Source organism: Oncorhynchus gorbuscha, linkage group LG04, assembly GCF_021184085.1.
Source record: "Oncorhynchus gorbuscha isolate QuinsamMale2020 ecotype Even-year linkage group LG04, OgorEven_v1.0, whole genome shotgun sequence".
Taxonomy (NCBI): domain Eukaryota; kingdom Metazoa; phylum Chordata; class Actinopteri; order Salmoniformes; family Salmonidae; genus Oncorhynchus; species Oncorhynchus gorbuscha.
Window position 1 is genome coordinate 40,427,610 of NC_060176.1, and position 14,099 is coordinate 40,441,708.

The following is a 14,099-nucleotide window of genomic DNA, read 5'->3' on the forward strand; positions in this document are numbered from 1 at the left end:
TGTCAAGTGGTGTGAAATTATAATTTCATTCTATATGTTCAAGTGTAGTGCTACTTTCCTGAAAACTATGATCATTGCTCAGAGAAGAATGTTGTTAGGGAAATTATACAGTGCTTTCAAAAAGTATTCAGACCCTTTACTCAGTCCTTTGTTGAAGCACCTTTGGCAGCAATTGCAGCCTTGAGTCTTCTTGGTTATGCTGCTACACAAGATTGGCACACCTCTATTTGGGGAGTTTCTCCCATTCTTCTCTGCAGATCCTCTCAAGCTCTGTCAGGTTGGATGGGGAGCATTGCTGTACAGCTATTTTGAGGTCTCTCCAGAGATGTTAGATTGGGTTCAAGTCTGGGCTCTGGCTGGACCACTCAATGACTTTCAGAGACTTGTCCCAAAGCCACTCCTGGGTTGTCTTGGCTGTGTGCTTAGGGTCGTTTTCCTGGTGGAAGGTGAACCTTCGCCCCAGTCTGAGGTCCTGAGTGCACTGGAGCAGGTTTTTCATCAAGGATCTCTCTGTACTTTGCTCCGTTCATCTTTTCCTCGATCCTGACTAGTCTCCCAGTCCCTGCCACTGGAAAACACCCCCACAGCATTATGCTGACACAACCATGCTTCACCATAGGAATGGTGCCAGGTTTCCTCCAGACATGAGTTCAATCTTGGTTTCGTCAGACCATCAGAGAATCTTGTTTCTCATCGTCTAAGAGACTTTAAGTGCCTTTTGGCAAACTTCAAACAAGCTGTCATGTGCCTTTTACTGAGAAGTGGCATCCTTCTGGCCACTCTACAATAAAGACCTGATTGGTGGAGTGTTGCACAGATGATTGTCCTTCTGGAAGGTTCTCCCATCACCGCAGAGGAACTCTTGAGCTCTGGGTTCTTGGTCACCTCCCTGACCAAGGCCCTTCTACCCCGATTGCACAGTTTGGCCGGGCGGCCAGCTCTAGGAAGAGTCTTGGTGATTCCAAGCTTCTACCGTTTAAGAATGATTGAGGCCACTGTGTTCTTGGGGACCTTCAATGCTGCAGACATTTTGTGGTACCCTTCCCCAGATCTGTGCTTTGACACAATCCTGTCTCGGAGCCCTGCGGACAATTCTTTCGACCTCATGGCTTGGTTTTTGCTTTCACTGTCAACTGTGGGACCTTATATAGACATGTGTGCCTTTCCAAATCATGTGAAATTAATTTACCACAGGTGGACTCCAATCAAGTTGTAGAAACATCTCAAGGATGATCAATGGAAACTCAATTTCAAGTCTCATAGAAAAGGGTCAGATTACTTATGTAAATAAGGTATTTCTGTTTATTATTTTAAATTTTTATTTTTTGCAACAATTTCTAAAGACCTGTTTTTGCTTTGTCACTATAAGGTAGTGCGTGTAGATTGCTGAGGATTTATTTGTAATTTAATCCATTTTAGAATAAGGCTGTAACGTAACAAAATGTGGAAAAAGTCCAGGGCTCTGAATACTTTACGAAGGCACTGCATATATTCTAATATTCTACTTTGTAAGACATCTCAAGTGGCGGATATACCACCATCCCTTTAAAAGGCGAGATCGGTTGAAGATGGTACCATATTCATTACAGTACATAGTGGATGGATCGATGTCATACTAGTAGTTTAGTACCTGCTTTGAAGAGCTAGGCTACTGTATGTTAGTATAGGCAGTCAGAATGTTGTGTTATTGAATGAAAGGACGACAGTAGCCTGTGGCTTAACAGTGTTGACTGTCTTAGAGTTGCAGGGAATTTCAGAGCCTCCGTTAAGAGAAGAGACCAGAACAGGTTAGATGGAGACTCATAATCATACAGCACTACTGCATGACTCTGTGTGATAATGATGATGGCTGTGGTGGTCGGCAGACGAGCAGCCTTTCTTTCTCTCTGTCCCCTGCGTTGTGTGGACTGAAGTGGGTGACTTAGGCCTAGTTCAAATTGTACAACTGATGTAACACAACCGTTGTTTCAAATGCATTGTGCATCAGTTGTACAACCTGTGTGAACTGGGACTTATCGACTGGTGATGGCAGGTGAGAGACGGACTACCAAGTTACTGCAGGGCGAGGAGAGTGTTGGATACACTACAGTGTGGCGGGATGGGACGGAGTGGAGCAGAAAGCATTGCGACTGTGTTGTTCGGGAAGGTCAACAGTACATTGCCATCGACTAAAAAACCAAAGCTACACTGAGAATCTTGTAGAATATAACAATGGTTGCGAACAGGAAAAACATTTTAGCATTTTATTAGCCTAAATACAATATGATTTCAAAATATTCTCCACATTTTAGTCCCTCTGTAAGACTATCCTAGATTGACGCTATGTTATGACCCCCTTCTAATCCCACACACCCAATGTATTTTGCTTTCACTCTTCGATTGGTTGAGCCTCACTTTGTTTGGTTGAGTCTGCCCTGCCGGATGCCAAGAGCATGTTCTAGTTGTGTTTGTGGGTGTGTCAACATTTGTATATGGGGGCTGAGTGTCGTTGGCATGGCAACCATGGTGACCTGTCGCCGTGAGTGACCAGGCCCGACGTGTGGAATGCGCAGGAGGTGAATCGATGCGGACAGTGTCTGCATGTCTTTCTTAAACTGCGCATGGAGGGATGCGCTTGCCTTGTGGCAGCATGGGCCTACCCTGTACCAGCTATGCCCTGTCAGTAACAGTTAGACCTTCTCTCTCTCCTACCCACCCCGCCTGGCATTATAAGGGGCAAACACAGGTGGGTTTGGAGAAGCAGATGCACTTTACCCCCCCAACCCCCAAGCTTGAGCCTCATTCTGTCCCAGGTACACAGTTTCTCACTCATACACGCGAAACAGGTAAAACACAATCACTTCTCACTCACAGACACTCACTCTGAATAGATGTTGCCCCCCCTAGGCAAAGGTCTAAGATCAGGGGGAAACTGACCTTAGATCAGTGTCCAGGGGCAACCCGATCCTACTCCAAGACAAGAACAGGACATCAAGGTATCCCATGTCAAGGGATATTCAGTTACACACCATTGATTAAACTGTATTTGGATAGACATTAAGAAAATGAACACAGGGCTTATATCATACAGGACTTATAGGCTTACTAAATATAAATAAGCCTTGTCCAGCCAGAACGGCCCTTAAAATGGCTCTTACTGGAAATGCATATGCTTTATTATGTCAGTCAGCCGTTTACTGAAGATCAGGGAATCCTATACTTCCATTTTCTAAATGGACCATTAGTTGTCTAATGTTGTGTGTAATTGGTGAATGTGAGGAAACTGGTACAGCCAGAGCAGCTGCTAAGAGCTGTCCCTGTATCTGTTCTGTTCCAGATGAGATGAACGACCACCAGAACAGTCTGTCCTACGTTCTCATCAACCCCCCTCCAGACACCATGCTGGAGCTCAATGACATTGTGTAAGTACCAGCAGGGCAGGCGTCTCTTCTCTTTTCATCCCTTCTTCTTTACAGTATCGGTACTATACTGTACCAAACTGTGTCGACTGGTCACTAGCCTGGGTATAGGACAGTACAGTTATCTAGTAGTGTGTTCTTTAAATATCTGGATGTTGACCCAAGAGAGTTAGTTTTGTCCTCACCTCTCTCTAGCTACATCATCCGGTCCGACCCGCTGGCAGGGCCTGACGTGCCCGAGGATGCGGCTCAGGGGCAGAGCAGCGGCGGCGGCCAGACGAGGCAGGACTTTGGCACAGAGACCAGGGATGAGACCCACCTCTGAAATCCCCTCGCCTCACCACCCCCCGGACCTCTCGCTCCCTTGTCTATCCACCCCCGGACCTCTCGCCCCCTTGTCTATCCACCCCCGGACCTCTCGCCCCCCTTATCTATCCACCCCCGGACCTCTTGCCCCCTTGTCTCTCCACACCCGGACCTCTTGCCCACTTGTCTCTCCACACCCGGACCTCTTGCCCCCTTGTCTCTCCACACCTGGACCTCTCGCCCCCTTGTCTCTCCACCCTCGGACCTCTTGCCCCCTTGTCTTTCCACCCCCGGACCTCTTGCCCCCTTGTCTTTCCACCCCCGGACTTCTTGCCCCGTTGTCTCACCGCCTTTGCACATGATACATTCTATTTGTGCCATACACGGGGAAGATCCCCACTGCCCTTGCCCACCCTTACCTTCCAATCCCCCTTCACCCTTACAGAGAGACACGTGGCACTGAGCTGCTATGGGAGGATGCATGAAGAGTGCCTCATCATTACCTAACCTCTTAGAGAGCATCAGACATACAGACTCAGACATGCCCTCTTTGCAAAAGATAAAACATGGACAATGCACCAGTCGATGGAAACATACTGGTAACCAACCAAAGGAGAGGAGAGACAGATTATGTCGGAGGTCATGTGATGCTCTGAATATTTAGAGGTTTGTTTGATTTAGTTCGTCGGCATACTAGGTGGGTGGAGCTTGCTTACATTTTAGCACCAATAGAAAGGTGTCGAAAGGGCAAACTCTGCCCAAATGGCGCGCCTGCGAGCTACACCAAGCACACTTGGCATGTGTGTGTGTAGACTGTGTGAATATCAGTTGCAAAATCAAGTCATGTACAGAAATTGTTATTCCTTAACAAGAATTCCTGGCAGTATTCTTACACATCAATCATGAAAGTACATGAGAACTTATTATTTTCCCTATGAGCACAACCCACTGGGCCCAGACGTCAATTCAACATCTATTCCACGTTGGTTCAATGTAATTTAATTGAAATTATGTTAAAAAAAACAGTGAAGACTTTTATAAGCAATTTTTTTTAAACACTATCTTTTACTGCTCATTCTGCATAACTTTTTTTTGTTTCAAATATCATGCTATTTGTTATTAAAAAGTATAGAATACTTAATGGATGGATGAACCTTAATAAATTACGCCATGCACCTACGTCATTCTATTTGTGCCATACGGTTTCTGGTTCTTTATGTATCAGTCAATGTTCTACGAAAGCCAATGCTCAATCATTCCACATTTCTGACAGGATTTGATTAATTACAGTAGAACAATCTTTCAGAGCTGTTTACAGTGGCAACCCTATGTTCTGAACACTTATGAGTACTTATATTGCACAATAAGAGACAAGCATAGTTAAAGTGATAGGTCACTCCAAAATGATATCAAAAGTAATCTGATGTTGAGTTGGAGTGAACTATTACTTGAAGTCTGTTAATATGGCCAGTACCTGGGCTTGGAGTGCAGTGTTGCAAGCTGCCTTCCAATATGTCATTTCACTTGTACAGTAAATGTAGTATTGGGTGTGCTTTATATATTTGAATAATTATTTAAGATATTTATCTGTATTTCTGATACTGTTTGCTTGGACTAATATGTGTGGTGATATCATTGTAAACATTTTTTTTAATCCTCATTGTTTGGTTCAACGTTCTTTTGGTCATTATTAGTCAAATGAAAACAAATGGGACTTGAAATATTTTTGCACTAAGCTCTGTGGTCGTTAATAGAGCATTATAGCATGACCCTTTAACCCGAAACTTTAACTATACAATAAAATACTTTAGTATTTGCACAGTATGAATCAGCCTCCATACAGTCAGTGTTATATATATAGTATATCAACTTTTAAAGGGCTGTATTCAATCCGATCCGCTTTAGACGACATCCGCATAGCGGTTGTTTTTCGTTGTTAGCGCTATTAAATCCACAAGCAGCTCCTGGCATACCTAAAGAGGACATTGGCTATTCCCAATTTAGCGGAGAAGGCATTCACCGGTAAACACTGCATATTACCTTCACATTTCTATCGCGGAGTCTAACGCTTCAGCTGTAAAGATTGAATAGAGCCCTAGGCCTTTAAGTACATTTGCAAAGTTTTAAATGATCATTGTCATTTGTAAACAGAATATATTTTGATATGTGCCATTTCTGCTTGTTTGTTATAAAATGTACTAGGGAAGTAGTTCTGAACATGCATTGCCTGAATGAGATTAAGTTGATGGAAAGGTTAGATAAGGAAAAAAAGTGGGTTATGTCAGGCTTTTACATTATTTTGCAGTTTGAATATCTCTGGAGTAGTCCTTGATGTGTTTTGGGATGTAATGTAACGCAATGTGTCCCCGTTCCCATTGAAGTACTGTATGTATGTGTAGATCAAATATGTTCCATACTAGCCAGGCCCCCAGAAGGGCAGTTTACAGATCATCACCCCGTGCCCCCCCTCATCGTTGTTGTATGTGAACGGAACCCCAAGGGAATTCTCTTATCGGAGTTGTTTAGTAAAAAAAAAAAAATGTTTTTGAAGTTCATACTGTAATATAGAAAGGGGCATGCAAACACAAAAAGCATGTTGTGAGAAAGTTTGCCAAACCCGATACGTTTTCCTACAGTTAGGTGACCTGTGTGAAGTATCACAACTAGAAAATGTATCATATCTCCCGCTTGTTATTTGTCTGCATATCATTATATGGGACCATGCATGTCCTCCAGACAAAATCTTCTGTTTACCTTTATCATATTCTTAGTTAATTGTCAAAAAGGTTTTATCCATTTTGTACTTTTTCTTATTCCGAAGTATGTGTACTTCTCTACCGTGATGTAAAATATGAACAATAAATGCTGCATGCAGCCAGAAACATTGGAATGGAAAAACACTCCTGTAGTTTAATCACACAGAGAAATGATCACTCAAACACTTCTATTGGTGGGGTTGCTCACCCTTTGTCACCACAGGAAAGGGGAAAAACACAATTAATAATACATTTTATTACGTATAGCACTTTTCAAAACACTCCAGACTATTACATACACCAATAGACAGGACAAGTAAAAACACTTGACAACACCAGATCATAAAAGCCACAGTCTGTAGTTTAATGTCCCTGGGGCTTGTTTGCTGCTTTGTTGAGGTGAGTCTGTTTCCACCTCTCTCTGGTCCATCGGCCCTGGTTCTGAACCACCTCGTGCAGCAAGTCAATATAGGCGTATTCATTATCCAGTAGCAGGTTGTCGTCACTGGGGGAGACACCACTAGGGGGAGCTCCACTACTCTCTCTGCTCCTGCCTGCTCTCTTTGGCACCCCCTTTCGGTTTGATTTGCCTTCACTCTGCACAGCCCTGTTTCTAATTTGTGTGGGTTTGTTATCCAATTCTTCAGGATTTTCTTGACCAGGATTGGTCTCAGTCTGGGTCAGGACATTACTAGACAGGGAAGTGTCGACCGGGTCTGACAGGGTCTCGCTTATCTCAATAAGAGGTTTTGGATCATACTCTGGAGAGAATGTCTCTAAGTCTGGTGGTGTGCTGCAGTTCTCCTCAGCATTGACCTCACCCATCACCCCTTCTGGGGGTGAAGAGTCCAGAACACTGACAGAAACATCAGCTGACCGATTATCTGTGTCATCTTTAAACTCTTGCTCAAGGTCAGGTGATTGGTTCTCGGTTTCCCCGGGGTCAGGTGACTGGATCTGTTCGAACTCTTGGTCAGGTGATTGGTTCTCTGTTTCACCTTCGACCTCTTGGCCAGGGTCATTCTCAGGGAAGACACAGATCCCCTCTCTCTGTATGGCGAAGTGGGTCTGCCACTGAGCTGAGGTGGGGGGCCAAGTGGAAATCCTTGTCATGACTTTCTGTGGACTTGGACCTTTGTGGCGTTCAAGGTTTGGTTCGGCCGGGTCAGCACCGATGGTCAGGTACGGTATGGTCTCCGAATCCTGGGATACACATATGTTTTGGCCGCCATCTTGCAGATTCACAGTTCCATCATCTGTCTCCGCTCTGTCATTTTCCTGACTCACTTCACCCTTAATATCATCTTTTCCTGTCAGATTTCTATCTACCCCCTGGGACTCATTATCTCCTGGCTTTTTGCTGTTCTCTTCCTCGGAGTTCCTCATCTCCTTTAACGGGCCCTCTCTCACACTTTCCGTCCTGTATAGTTCTCGCTCAGTCTCCACCACCACCCTGTGTGCTTCTCTCTCTGCTCTGCAGAACTGGGATGTGGAGAGGACAGCATCAGCAGACTTGGCTCTGACTCCAGATCTGTAAGTCCTTGCAGCAAGCTCTGGATCCCAGTCAGTTCTTGAAGAAGCCACCTGTCGGTGGAGGGTGGTGGTGGAACCGTCTGGCTGCTCTGCGGCTTCCTCCTCCCGTTTTGTCTCCAGACTGGGCTTCACCTGTTTGGTCTCACGTTTCCTCCTCCAGACTACAGCCAGGGCACAGACCCCACAGATCAGGATACACAGCACCACTGGAAGACAAGACAAGCAAGAGTTAGTGAAGATTATGTTCACACTTGATTCTGTTGTGTTATATGAATGGACCACGATACATATTTTGCCTGATAGCATAATAGTGTAAATGGTTCGTTATGAGATCGTCTAAAACCAGTCTTAACATACTGTACCATAGATATGTATAGGCAATACTATTGTGTTCTATCGGATTTCTTTGTAGTGTACACTGTACAGCACTGCTCCAGAACCTACCGATCACTGCTATGAGTGTGGAGACAGTGATGGACATGGCTGGGGGCTGTATGTGGGTATCCTCCTGAGGCTGTGGGTTAGGTATCAAACACTTGGACACGTTCCACACAGGCTGGCCTCTCAGGGCTGATGGGCTGGCACACGTCACTTCCATCTCCCTCTCCAGCAGAGAGGCATTCTGCAGACCTGGATACACAATAGTGACATCTAGAACATACTGTGTGTGGGTTATGTGTGGTAGTCATTGTGTGGGTGGCTCAAGCCTAATTAATTAGTTTCACAGCATTTGTAGATACATTTTTTTAAACGAATTAATTGAAGCTTTTTGCAATAAAAATATACTAAATATGATCACTTTACAGCATTGCAGTACTTATACCCCACCATAACCCCTACCCACAAATTACTAGAAAACGCTACCTCTGAGGAAGATGACAAAGTCCTCCACTCCACAGGAGCAGTCCCAGGGATTGCCATCCAGCCTGACATGTGTGGAGGGGGAGAGTGGGAGCAGATCCTGGGGGTTAACCCTGGTCAGCCTGTTACCAGACAGATCCAAGTAGGCCAGACTGGTCAGGGCGCTAAAACAGCCAGGACTGATGCTCTTGATCCTATTACTGGCCAAGTTGAGACTAGTTAGGCCAGTGAGTCCACTGAAACTACCTGTATTGATAAGACAGTACACCATTGTCAGCTTCAGGAACTTCTTTACTAAGATAAAACAGGATATCATACACGGTGCATTATGGGTAATGTAGTACATCATGCTACATTACCAGGACTGATGGTTACGATCCTATTACCAGACAGGTCCAAACTGGCCAGATGGGACTGGGTGCTAAAACTACCAGGAGCAATGCTCTGGATCATATTCCTCGTCAGGTTTAGGCTAATTAGACCAGTTAACCCACTTAGCATGGAGTCCTCTACAACCTCAATATGGTTCTGAATTAGGGTGAGGTTTTGGAGGATGGCTGGTTGGCTGAACCAGGCTGGGTTGAGCTGGGAGATGTTGTTGCGGTCCAGGCTGAGGGTTTTGAGGTCACGGAAGAACCAGAGAGCTCTGGATTCGATGTTGGTGATACCAGCGTTGTTGATGGTGAGGCGGGTGACTGAGGCCAGGTTGTCACTACTGAACACAGTACGGTTGATTGCTCCAACATTACTTACAAAGAGCACCAGAGAGGCCAGGCCAACAGGGTAACCTGAGGTAATAACAATACAAGTGTGTAGGGGCGTTAAGTCTTGTTCATAGGTATTTGATAGAATGTTGATCATAGAGAGTAGATTGACCCAAATATGCAACATCAAAATGCCATAGACGAGAGCCAAAAGATCCATGTTATTGTTTAGTTTTGTGATCAAATAGCTTTGTTTCTAAAAAAAGGACTTACTTTGTGGGATCTCTTGACAGATGTAAATCTGTACCTCCTGAGCACAAATGTTGGAGCGCACCGAGACCAGAACCCCATACAGCATCATCACAGAAAGGCCAGCAGCAGACACTGTGGGATATGCAACAGTCAGGGAACCTCAGCTCATAGTATACCTTCAATACAAATACACAGCTGTGACAACCATCAAAACAAGGAATAAGAACTCACCGGTCATGATGAATTCAATGTGGCCTCAAATGCCAGGCATCTGGTTTGCTTCTGAAAAGGTTTTCGTCAGACACAGAACAGAGTTAGAACTAGTCTCTCAGATGGGACCTGCAAGTCACAGATAATCTTGTGACAAAATACGTGACACTGAGCCACCTGCAGAGAATAAAGTCTGTTGCCATGGCAGGCCTATGTATGTCTGTAGATGTTTACCATGGTTATGAGTCCTGCTGCAAGCGAAGCATGCCGGGCACCGTTGTTCCAGTTGGGTGGTGGGAGACTGTTAACACCAGGGAGGCTTGGAGGATAGCAGCACATCTAACTAACACCCTTGTAGGTTACTTGTGATCTGGGTTTAACTTCACTTATTAGTATTTTTGGCTCAGCACCGGTGAAAAAAAAAAAGAAACTTTAGATCTACTTGATATTCAATTTAAGTGAAAGATGCCATCAATAACCCTAGGTAACTGGTGCGGGAGTGAAAACAGGGCACGCAAAAATATATGTGAATATGCAAATATGTATCGTAGGTGTCTGAATAGTCGTGAAACATACACGTGAATGCCAAACTATACATTGAACTGCTGGTGATGTAGGCTGAAACATGCATTTTAAGTCAAATGTATTCTAAACAATGTGAACAAAAAAAAGATGAAAATGTGTTTTATTAACTTGAAAATTTTATTCCGTTTCAGTGCGTTCGTTTAAAATAAATAGATGGTATGATCTGAAAGAAAGTGTAAAATGAACAGGCATGGAAATTGCATACAGTAACAACAAATGGTAATCAATGCCTATACAATCTTTTAGTAAACATAAAAACACTAACATTGAAAAGATCTATTAAAAAAAATAAACCAAATGCAGCAAATTATAATCAAGTATTCTACGTATTTTTGGAGACAAGCCGTAGTAGTGAAGAAACGAGGACTTCTTAAATCGACTGCTCAGTGTTAAATCTTAGTGCTTTGTTTTAGTTCAGGAAGGGTAGTGTTTCTCGGTTGGGAGTGTACAGGAGTTGTTTAAAAAAAAAACTTAACCATGTTCTGTTTGTTTGCAATACGTTTCAAATGTCCGTTTAAAGTCGAATTCCACTTTTTGTACTCAGTAAGTAAAGTGCACGTGCAACACTTTTAGTTGTTCTTGAGGCCAACATACGGTATCTAATAATAAGCACTTGGACAGAGAAAAATGGAAAATGGTGGCAGTGTTTGTTGACACCTTTCAGGAATGTTCTTTAATGTTGGTTGGTAGGTAAATAAAATAGACCACAGTCCCACAGAGTAACCCATTATGAATATATTAAATTATGTCATTCAAACCGGTTCCAGCAGGACGCACGCACTCTTCAGAACAAGAGCATGCAGCTCTCTGGGGAAAGCGCTGCAGAAGGGGAGGAAGCTGGGTGGGTAGCAGGGTTGGGGTCAATTCAGTTAATTTAGGAACGAAGCCAACATTTTAATTCCAATGGACTTGAAATGATAGTTTACTCCCTGAATTGAAATGGACCCCACCCCTGGTGGGGGCCGATCACTCGTGGGATAGAAGGGAGGGGGGGTACATTGCATGATAAAAGCCTTTGAAACGTGATCGTGAGTGGAGTGCACCTTTATACAGGACATAGTAGTGCCCAGTGAAGAGAAACACGACTAGCTCTAACTAGCTGACGTACGTCAGACAGATTCATGGATGATGAAACACACATAACATAAAGCTCAATTGCTGTATAACCCACCACACTGCTCAATAGAAAACTAAATTACACAAAAACAAAAAAAATAAGCATCTTGACATTTTTCTACAGTACCAAAGCCTATTACTCCTCGTCTTCACACCCTCGTTTTAGAGGGTTAAAAGGCGCGTAGATGAGTAGTTTAAAAACGACCATCATAATTCTACACACCAGATAGACAGTGCTACAACAGGCTGATATGCATTTTAAAAAATCGGTTGACGTTTAAATAAATAGACAGTTGACAGTACCACTATGACGCATGAAGAAGGCCAGCAGATGGTCTGGGAGGAGCCCAGGTAACAAACAGGAGATCAAAGCAGCACATTGGACAGAAAGATAACTGGAGAGGCAAGGTTGGCGATGCTTGTCTGGTAGATAAGGTCCAGTTTGTTCGACTGCAGATTGTTTTGTTGCAGCAGAACGGGTCCTTTTAAGTCCTGAAGGGACATAAGGTCCTTTCAGGTCAGATTTTGCAGTAGAGAGATTATGAACAACCCACCCCCTCCAACAAGAGCAAGAGGGGTGTTCGTAGGGTCACAACCAGTCCAATAAGAGCGAGGGGGGGGATAGGGTTGTATGGACTACTGCAGCTGAGCTCAACCATTCAGTGCCAAACCAATAAATACTTCAAGTAAAAAGAAACCCACCACATGAAAAAAATGCCACATGCTTCTCTTAAGAGTCTTTAGAAAAACAGAACCGAATGAATTGATCGATGGACACCCTGAACAGAATACATTGAGATCCAGACAAAGAGGACCCTCCTTATTGGTTCATGCAGATGACAATCCCACTCGCAGGCCACCAGCACAGACGCATACATCCATCCATGCCCCCACATTAGTGTGAACTGAAGGGGCCACGCGTCTGCCCATACATGTGGCCTCTCCTTCAGCTTGATAGAGGGAGTTTATTGGCAGTGGACATCAATGCAGTTTATCCAGGAGAGCAGGGTGGAATGGAACCAAGGACAACCATGGAGTGGAACGGAACCCCAGAGTTCCAAGGGCCTCCACAGATTATTTCCCGCTCTTCTTTGGCACAGTGGTTCTCTTGGCCTGCCACAGGTGGTTGTGGATGGTGATGGCGTCTATGCTGACCGACACAGTCTTGGCGGGGATGACGGTGAACTGCTTGCGGTCCGAGCTGTACTTGTAGAGCTTGTCAATCATCTTCTTGCTGATGCTCTTGGGGCCCGTGCCAGTCAGCTTGAGGATCTCCTCCGTGTCTGGGAAGAAGGAGTAGACTCCCCGGAACTGGCAGCCCCCGTCCCTGAACAGGATCATCAGGTGGTGGGCCTCAACCTTCTCCAGCTCCTGGGATGAGATGGGGGGGGGTGTTAGTTTGTATGGCTAACAACTATCTTGAGAAGCAGTCTCACATTTTAAGCAATTTGACACATTCCAGGTACAGTGATGCCTGGATGTCCTCCTGGGAAGGGTCGGGAGTTTTCCCTTCCTGGCCACCTGATTGACCCGCAAAAACTCTAGACTAAGGTTTTAGTCGACGATTTTAAATCAGTAAAACTCAGAGCACTTTAAAAAACAGGACATCAGTGTGTGTTTAGGACAAGAACATGCCGTACTACAGCTGGATAATATTGAGCTGAGCAGCACATTCTGGCCCAGTAAATGTGACCTACATGTTACTGTGCTCATTTACACAGCATGGGATTTGGCTGGACTAAATTACTGATAAATAGGACAGAAGAACTAAATCAAATCAAATTTATTTATATAGCCCTTCGTACATCAGCTGATATCTCAAAGTGCTGTACAGAAACCCAGCCTAAAACCCCAAACAGCAAACAATGCAGGTGTAAAAGCACGGTGGCTAGGAAAAACTCCCTAGAAAGGCCAAAACCTAGGAAGAAACCTAGAGAGGAACCGGGCTATGTGGGGTGGCCAACTCTTGAGTTTCGTGATTCACATCCCTACCTTGCAATTTGACTATGTTGTGACGAAGAGCCCACAAGGGGGGGGAGAGAGGGGATGAAAAACTAAAATCCTTAAAGTACCACATTTCAGGTCAAAAGTTAGTTTGTATTAGACAGTACCCCTTTAAAGGCTATTATAAGAAAAATAAACTGCTCTCCCTTTACGACTGAATGGCCTGTTTTTTTGTGTGATGGGGGGGGGGGGGGCGACTACTGTATGTACTTCATCCAAGAGATAGTTTCTCGTATAAACACATTTACATACCATTCTGTGAACACTTATGAGGAAATCTCAGGTTTATCTTGTGAAAATTATGAGATATGAGTTCTCATGTCACTCTATCCGAGCATTAGAGAAAGCCTTCCGCGGGTATCCCTATAAGTGAG

At 44.3% G+C, this 14,099-nt stretch overlaps 3 protein-coding genes across 4 annotated transcripts in view; 1 reads left to right on the forward strand and 2 right to left on the reverse strand.

The window, feature by feature from the left end:
- The window catches only part of LOC124034061 (potassium channel subfamily T member 1-like), an 83,125-nt gene extending 76,534 nt beyond the window's left edge, over positions 1–6,591 (forward strand). The window contains 4 exon segments of the mRNA XM_046346772.1: positions 1,740–1,787; positions 2,714–2,725; positions 3,317–3,401; positions 3,594–6,591. Coding sequence (XP_046202728.1) covers positions 1,740–1,787; positions 2,714–2,725; positions 3,317–3,401; positions 3,594–3,723 — 275 coding nt within the window. The 3' untranslated portion in view covers positions 3,724–6,591.
- On the reverse strand, positions 6,591–10,271 carry LOC124034062. 2 transcript variants are annotated; one of them, XM_046346774.1, is made up of 6 exons: positions 10,042–10,271; positions 9,832–9,942; positions 9,214–9,642; positions 8,858–9,100; positions 8,438–8,623; positions 6,591–8,199 (listed from the first exon to the last, which is right to left on the reverse strand). In XM_046346774.1, the coding sequence occupies exons 1-6, from the start codon at positions 10,046–10,048 to the stop codon at positions 6,824–6,826; spliced, it is 2,352 nt and encodes a 783-aa protein (XP_046202730.1). In that variant the 5' UTR covers positions 10,049–10,271; the 3' UTR covers positions 6,591–6,823. The 2 variants fall into 2 exon arrangements, with proteins under 2 accessions (XP_046202730.1, XP_046202729.1); XM_046346773.1 differs by lacking the exons at positions 9,832–9,942; positions 10,042–10,271 and having other exon boundaries at positions 9,214–9,818.
- A 441-nt stretch (positions 10,272–10,712) lies between these two features.
- Positions 10,713–14,099, reverse strand: part of camsap1b (calmodulin regulated spectrin-associated protein 1b) — a 38,969-nt gene continuing 35,582 nt past the window's right edge. The window contains 1 exon segment of the mRNA XM_046346771.1: positions 10,713–13,092. Within this exon segment, the coding sequence (XP_046202727.1) occupies positions 12,796–13,092 (297 nt within the window). The 3' untranslated portion in view covers positions 10,713–12,795.